Source organism: Simochromis diagramma, unplaced genomic scaffold, assembly GCF_900408965.1.
Source record: "Simochromis diagramma unplaced genomic scaffold, fSimDia1.1 OVJJ01000361.1, whole genome shotgun sequence".
Lineage (NCBI taxonomy): Eukaryota > Metazoa > Chordata > Actinopteri > Cichliformes > Cichlidae > Simochromis > Simochromis diagramma.
This window is the reverse complement of record NW_024386860.1, coordinates 18,974,323-18,982,130: the sequence shown is the minus strand read 5'-3', so window position 1 is coordinate 18,982,130 and position 7,808 is coordinate 18,974,323. Positions and strand designations below refer to the sequence as shown.

The 7,808-nt window shown below is 48.8% G+C and overlaps 1 protein-coding gene across 2 annotated transcripts; it reads left to right on the top strand.

Annotated features, from left to right (window-relative positions):
* Nucleotides 1-309: 309 nt before the first annotated feature.
* LOC120733003 (acidic leucine-rich nuclear phosphoprotein 32 family member E-like) lies at nt 310-7,214 on the top strand. Of its 2 annotated transcripts, none has more exons than XM_040030978.1 (7): nt 310-516; nt 3,939-4,088; nt 4,646-4,768; nt 4,925-5,084; nt 5,299-5,417; nt 5,537-5,603; nt 6,027-7,214. In XM_040030978.1, the coding sequence occupies exons 1-7, from the start codon at nt 463-465 to the stop codon at nt 6,104-6,106; spliced, it is 753 nt and encodes a 250-aa protein (XP_039886912.1). In that variant the 5' UTR covers nt 310-462; the 3' UTR covers nt 6,107-7,214. The 2 variants fall into 2 exon arrangements, with proteins under 2 accessions (XP_039886912.1, XP_039886913.1); XM_040030979.1 differs by lacking the exon at nt 310-516 and adding an exon at nt 3,804-3,839.
* Nucleotides 7,215-7,808: the final 594 nt, after the last annotated feature.

Sequence of the window (7,808 nt, the reverse complement as noted above, 5' to 3'; positions counted from 1 at the left end):
CTATAATGTGTGTATAAGTGATTTACTGATGTAAACACTGTGGTTATTTTGCGGTAATCAATGAAAAATGATCACGGTGATCATTACAATATGGCGCCAACAAGGACAAAGAGAGGGCGCCTGTAAAGTTTAAACGTTTCATGTTCACCCTCTCATTGGTAACACTAAAGTGACGTATTTGCATTTACAGCCACTCGCAGACGAGGTCTCTGCATACTAAGATGCTAGGGCGGGGCTTAGTGAGTTGATCGTGTTTGGACCAATAGCAGGTTAAGCTTCTTAAAAATATGGATATTCATTAGATTGGGGCGTGGTCTAACAGTGGCGGACCGGCAACAGCGAACATGGAGGTTTAGTTGTCGCCTTGTGTCCGTTGGAGAAGGAGGGTCTCACTGACGCGCATTTTATTTTCACTTTTCCTTTGTTATACTTTGTTTTTTCGCCTTCTGTTCGGGCTTCGACATGGAGATGAAGAAGAGGATTAGTCTGGAGCTGAGGAACAGAAATCCAGCCGAGGCAAGTAACTACAACACTTTAATTTATTTATTTCCCGAAGAAACTGGTGAAGGATGCCGTGTGAAGCTATGACGATGCTGATAACATTCGGCGTGGGCGGCCGTCGACTTTTCCCAACCCGCGGACTGATCTTCTGTCGGTGTTTTTGAACGATTAGACGCGACATGTTTGTGGCTCCAACATGGAGGAAACTCCGCTTGGTCCTGGAGGAATCCGCCGCGTGCAGGCTCGCTCCCTCTCCCGCGCTCACTTCTCGCGGGGCAGCCTCGCGCGAGCCTCCCACAGCTAGCACACGGGCTAACAGGCTAACCTGCCGAGTGCCCAGCCCGCATAACAGAACCGCGGCCGAGTGAGCGCGCCGAGAGCCGCCGCAGGTGCTCGGCGGTACCGAGAAAATGCAGTCGCGGATTGTGGATGGGCTCCGCTGCATTTGTTTGAACGCCCCGGGGCGACCGCTCGGCCGAGCCGGCTCCCATTTTAACCTTCACCGTTAGAGAGTTACTGATCTGCGATGGTCGTGCTGTGATGGCGTTTGCAGCCGGACTCCATTCTCATTTCAGCGTTTAAGTGCACATAGTTCTAGGTCAAGTCATTTTTGCTACCATAACATCATTAAAGGGTCTCCACAGTTTCTTTGTCGGCACGGGTCAGCTCAACACAGGCGCTGTCTAAAATCGATAGTTTGTTCACGTTAAATTGGAGTTCTAACAGTTGTTGTTCAGTCTGCTGTTCCCGCCCTCCTCGCTGTGTTTTCAGGCGCAGGAGTGCCGCGCGCTTAAATCTCACAAAAATTGCACGAGGTTCGGTGGGAGGCGGATTTAAACGACGGAGAGGGTTTTTAAAAAAAAAGTTTCTCGCACGCACAGCTTTGGTGGGTGAGGTGTGCTCTCCCACCGGTGATCGTAACGGTGAAGCTGAGCGCCGGTTTTCTGGTAACGTACTAACCGCTATATGGATGAGATCCAACGGGAGAGGGGGAGTGCTGGCCCGGGCGAAGACCTCTGACCGAAACGGAAGGAAAGTGAACCTCGTTTAGTTTTGTGAAACGTCTGAAACCCGGGTTTACTAGATGGCTCCTCTTCACCAATTGCTGGGTATATACAGCGTTACACCACGTGGTTATTCATGTACCTGAGAACTGCCATACCTGCTTACTTGTTCTACACATGCATGCCCCCCAGCCTGCTGGATCTGTGTTGTTGTTGTTGTCGTCGTCGTTGTCATCGAAACATATAAATCATGATGACCCGCGCATGCTCAAACCCAGGGCTGGTGAAGCTTTACGTGTGTTCTTTGATATTTTTATTTCACCTTTGTACAGGTAAATCTCATTGAGATCTCTATATCATAGCTAAAGCACTTCTGGATGGATGCAAACTGCATTTTGTTGCCTTGTACCTGTGACATGTGCAATGACGATAAAGTTGAATTCTATTCTACAGGGTGGGCCATTTATATGGATACACCGTAATAACATGGGAATGGTTGGTGATATTAAAGTCCTGTTTGGGGCACATTAGTATATGTGAGGGGGCAAACTCCTCAAGATGGGTGGTGGCCATTTAGAAGTCGGCCATCTTGGATACTACTTTTGTTTTTTCAATAGGAAGAGGGCCATGTGACACATCAGACTTATTGGTAATGTCACAAGAACAACAATGGTGTGCTTGGTTTCAACGTAACTTTATTCTTTCATGAGTTATTTACAAGTTTCTGACCACTTATAAAATGTGTTCAATGTGCTGCCCATTGTGTTGGATTGTCAATGCAACCCTCTTCTCCCACTCTTCACACACTGATAGCAACACCGCAGGAGAAATGCCAGCACAGGCATCCAGTATCCGTAGTTTCAGGTGCTGCACATCTCGTATCTTCACACCATAGACAATTGCCTTCAGATGACCCCAAAGATAAAAGTCTAAGGGGGTCAGATCGGGAGACCTTGGGGGCCATTCAACTGGCCCACGACGACCAATCCACTTTCCAGAAAACTGTTTATCTAGGAATGCTCGGACCTGGCACCCATAATGTGGTGGTGCACCATCTTGCTGGACAAACTCAGGGAACGTGCCAGCTTCAGTGCATAAAGAGGGAAACGCATCATCATGTAGCAATTTCAAATATCCAGTGGCCTTGAGGTTTCCATTGATGAAGAATGGACCCACTATCGTTGTACCCCATATACCACACCAAACCATCACTTTTGTTGTTCCAGCAGTCTTGGAGGGATCCATCCAGTGTGGGTTAGTGTCAGACCAATAGCGGTGATTTTGTTTGTTAACTTCACCATTCACATAAAAGTTTGCCTCATCACTGAACAAAATCTTCTGCGTGAACTGAGGGTCCTGTTCCAGTTTTTGTTTTGCCCATTCTGCAAATTCTGTGGCCGATCTGGGTCATCCTCGCTGAGATGCTGCAGCAGCTGGAGTTGGTAAGGGTGCCATTTGTGAGTAGCTAATATCCGCCGAAGGGATGTTCGACTAATGCCACTCTCCAGTGACATGCGGCGAGTGCTACGCTGTGGGCTCTTGCTGAATGAAGCTAGGACAGCCAGTGATGTTTCTTCATCAGTGACAGTTTTCTTGCGTCCACATTTTGGCAAATCCAACACTGAACCAGTTTCACGAAACTTAGCAAGCAGTTGTAGCATGGGAGATGGGTGGTGTCGTAGGGTGTCTTGCATTGAAATCTGCTGCAATGACCCGGTTACTGCGTTCACCAGATATCAACACGATTTCGATCCGCTCCTCACGTGTTAACCTTCGACATGTCAATGGCTGTGAACAAAGAGAAACGTGTAAATAAGTCATGAAAGAATAAAGTTACGTTGAAACCAAGCACACCATTGTTGTTCTTGTGACATTACCAATAAGTTTGATGTGTCACATGGTCCTCTTCCTATTGAAAAACAAAAGTTGTATCCAAGATCGCAGACTTCTAAATGGCCACCATGGTCACCACCCATCTTGAGGAGTTTGCCCCCTCACATATACTAATGTGCCCCAAACAGGACTTTAATATCACCAACCATTCCCATGTTATTACGGTGGATCCATATAAATGGCCCACCCTGTATTCTATATGAGGTCTCGTTTTCAAGCGAGGCCCAGAGGTGTGTATGAAGTTGGGTACACACCTGTAACTGTGGGCAGGGAGATGTGTGAGTGTGTAATAGCCGGGCAAACTGTGTTCTCCCCCCCCCCCCCCCCCCGGCGGGCTACAGTAATTTTTAAATGCGGACGCATTGGAAGATTGTTTATTTAACACATTATATTTTACGGTCACAGACTGCAGTCTGTGTGTACGCCACCAGGTGGCAACAGGTGAGTGTGAGGCATGCAAGCTGAAAGTTTGAATAAACCTGTGATGTATAATGTGGTGTAAATTTTACTCTCTTTGTCATGTGATGCGGTGGCGCTCAGGTGGCCGAGCTGGTGGTGGATAACTGTCGCTCCAGCGACGGTGAGGTGGAAGGACTCACGGACGATTACACGGGGCTGGAGATCCTCAGCATGGTGAATGTCGGCCTCAGCTCGCTCTCCAAACTGCCCTCACTGCCCAAACTACGCAAGGTCAGTTCACCCGCAGCTGCGACACCTGAACACAGCACAGTCAGGATCGGCGTGTGTGCTGTGATGAACATCACATGTGACCTCTGATTGAATGTACCTTCTGAATGTGTCTTATGACCTTTGACCCCAGCACTGACCCTCACACTGAGAAGATGAACGATATTCCACTTTTATACATCAGCTTGTTTCTGCCACAGGAAAGCAGTATTGTGCATTTTGAGATACCTAACTCAAATTTAGAGATATGGCCCACACACATCATCCATCTGCATCCGGATAATAAGGAAATGTCACCCACGGAGCTAGATCCTGGTTAGCAGTACTAACTTGAAATTTCAACTCAGAATTTGGAGTTATGTTTGACTTTATTTGTCTTTCAGTGGTGGAAACAAAGTTTCATACTTTTGGAGATGAATGAAAATATTTGAAGTACTACTGTAGTACTTCTACAGAGTCGATAGATGAGGAAAGATCTGGCGGGAATGAGCTGAGTAGTTGTTGTCTGTGTGCTGCTTCCTCCTCTCAGCGCGCCTGATGATGCGTTTCCTGTGTTTCAGTTGGAGGTGAGCGATAACACCATCTCGGGGGGTCTGGACGCGCTGGCGGAGAAATGTCCCAGCCTGACCTACCTGAACCTGAGCGGGAACAAGATCAAGGATCTGAGCACCATCGAGCCTCTGGTGCGTCCATTCATTAAGCTCGTTAGGCCGATCGCTAACGAAACACCCAAACCTGTCGATGGGAGACCCTGAAACGTAGCAGCAGATTAAAGTCGGGGAGTCTGGCGTTGCTGTCCATGTTTTTGAGGGTTCCTCTGCTTTGTTCTTGTACTGCAGCAAAACCTGAAGAACCTGAAGAGCCTGGACCTGTACAGCTGTGAGGTCTCAGCGCTGGACGACTACAGAGAGGGCGTCTTCGAGCTGCTGCCTCAGCTCACTTACCTGGACGGGTTTGACGAGGAAGACAATGAGGTGCCCGACTCCGAGGCCGAGAACGGTGAGCCGCTAACGCGGAGTCTCTCTGACCCGACCGAGGGGCGGGGTCTATTTGTTTTTCATGTGCACACTTCGTTAAGCCGTAAATGTTTCCGTCCAGTGAGCGCGTGCAGATCTGCTGGTCGCCTTCAGCCGCCTAATTCGGATTAAGGACAGGAAGTGGGCCACGGGGAGGACGAACGTCCTGTTTCTGATGTTAGGATGTTTTGTTCCAGATGAGGATGATGAAGCCGGCCCGCCGGGAGATGACGACGATGAAGACGACGATGAGGATGAGGAAGGCTCTGAGGGAGACGAGGTCGGTCTGTCGTACCTGATGAAGGAGGGAATCCAGGTGAGAGGTCATGACTTACAACTTCATTTATAATGAAGGTAAACGGAGTGCAGAGGAGGAGGAGCCTGCCTCATGGCGTGCTCACAGTTGAGTTTAACGTGTTTTTAACATATTTTAAGGATGAAGAGGACGATGGAGACTACGTCGAGGAGGACGAAGAGGATGAGGAGGAAGAAGAGGATGGAGGTTTGTGTCGCTGAAACGTGATTGGATTCTTTTGGGGGGAGGGGGGTTGTTGTTGTTTTTTCACAGCCCCTGTGGCTGTGGCGGTCGTCACGGTGACTTCACCGTCGATGTCTGTGTTACAGTAACGATCACATCGTGGCGTTTAAACTGCACGCTTAGGCCACGTTTCCCTGGTGACAGCTTTTACATGTGCGTAGTTACCCGATGAGGAGTCATTGCGAGTTTCGCTGTCATGTGATTGATGTGTTCAATGAAACCCGTTCAGTGCAGCGCCACCTAGTGGTAAAAACGCTTTCTGCTCTTCTCTCGGCTGAGTGAAGGAATCGTAGTTCCTTCTGTCAGGGTTGCTTCCTCCTCAGTGTCACCGTGTTATTGATTACTGATTATTGATCAGGTGATTGATGGCTGCTCTGATTTCCTCAGATGAGGACGGCGCCGCTGTTCAGGGCGAGAAGAGGAAGAGAGACGCCGAAGATGAAGGTGAAGATGACGACGACGAGTAGTCCAACCACCTTCGTACGCTATATCGTCTGACACCCCGCCTCCCCCCGCCCCTCCCCACCTCCCCCTGACCCTGGCAGGACGTGGTTTTGGAGCTCCAGACAAACAGGAAACTGCGATCAGGCTCACCGCGGTGATGTCACTCCGCCGGCCAGCTGGTCAGCAGGAGGTCGATAACAGAGCTCAGAAATGCGCCGCGTTCCCTCAGACATGTCACGCACAGATATGGAATTCAAGAAAGTCACGAAGGACAAAAAAATAGGAACACCTCAGCATCTCCTCAGTCTGCTCCAGATTCATCACCTCCTCATCCTCATCACAGACAGCAGGGGGCGGCGACACGCCATTCCCCACTCCTGTGATAGGAATATTTAACAATCCCAGGAACGCCCTTCGTGATTGGTGTTTATCTCAATTGTGTCTGTGAAGGTTCTCAGTCATCCAGGTCATCGTAGTCTAAGGAGCTTGCAAAGCGTCTGGACTGCAGAGGGCAGAGCTGAAGAAGCGTCTCAGATGAGAGGTGAAACATCTTCAAGCCACTTAAAGACGTCCAGACGCTTTTCTTTCCGAGCTCTTAGACATCACAGCGCTGTCAGACTGTCTGCCTAGAGAACGCGGCGTGTTCCTGTCTCTCCTTTATTGATTATTGATCAGCTGGAAGGCGGAGCTCCTCCCAGTCAACCCAGTTCTCCTGAGCCTGTGACTCCACTCTACACTACCCATGATTCTCAGCAGCTGATTGCGCCAAACATGGATCCAGAGTTGCCCTCCTCTCTGATTGGATGACTCCAAAGCTCTCTGTAGTTGGCTCCTCCCCTAAGCTTTTTTTCTTCATTCTTTTAAATTGACTGTTACTGTTTTAACCCCGCCCCCGTCACCTGTGGGTCTGCGGCCTCCCTTCCCACCCCCACGGGTCCCTGTGTAAATAGAAGTGAACTGGTCTCTGTAGGTTTGTGCTGTCGTCCGTTTGGCCTGATCTGTCGTGTTAAGTTTGGAAGCGTGAAGCTGGAGCGATGCTCCTCCTCCTCCGTAATTTTATTTTTTTATTCCTGTGTTCTGATCGTGTTGCTGTAACCAGAGTGTTTTTGAATAAAATGACTGAAATCTCCACGTCTTCTCCTTTCTCGTCACATCTCTTCACGCCCTAAATTATGAAAACAATTTTATTTTTCACTTTAGAATAAAGAACAATCAGAAATGGAAAGGCTCCTCGTGTTCTTCTTCCTGATGTTGCCGTCTCTTGGTGTAGCTACATCTATCACTGCGGCGTGCGTGTCCATCATCACCAGTTTGTCCATCTGGAAGTCCAACAGGAATGTCTCGGGTTTGGCTGCTGTGGCAGCGCCCAGCTCCTGTAGTGTGTTCCTGTGCCGCCTTGATCAGTATCCAGTGATGATGAATCTTTCTTTTTGTGGAAATCTGCTGCAGGTTTCCAACCTGTTGGTTTCCAGCTGTAGTTGCAGCTCTCTGCCTGCAGAGGGCAGAGTTGTCCCTTTGTGAGGGTCATAATGTGTCACCTGAGAACAGGCCAGATGTTTGTCTAAGTTAAAATAAGTTCCCTGGTGAGCCACGCCCATTTTTCAGATGTTTTATTTTGTAATAAGCACATGAATCACTTGCTGATCGATGATTGGTTCTTTCTGCTGACAGCTCATCAAATGATTTCACATCATTTCAGTCACGCTTCCTGCTGTGTGTGTGTGT

Coding starts and splice junctions, on each gene's coding strand:
- LOC120733003 (XM_040030978.1), top strand. CDS start 463: ATGGAGATGAAGAAGAGGATTAGTCTGGAGCTGAGGAACAGAAATCCA. Junction 4,089..4,645: donor CACTGCCCAAACTACGCAAG/GTCAGTTCACCC, acceptor CCTGTGTTTCAG/TTGGAGGTGAGCGATAACAC. Junction 5,418..5,536: donor TGATGAAGGAGGGAATCCAG/GTGAGAGGTCAT, acceptor ACATATTTTAAG/GATGAAGAGGACGATGGAGA.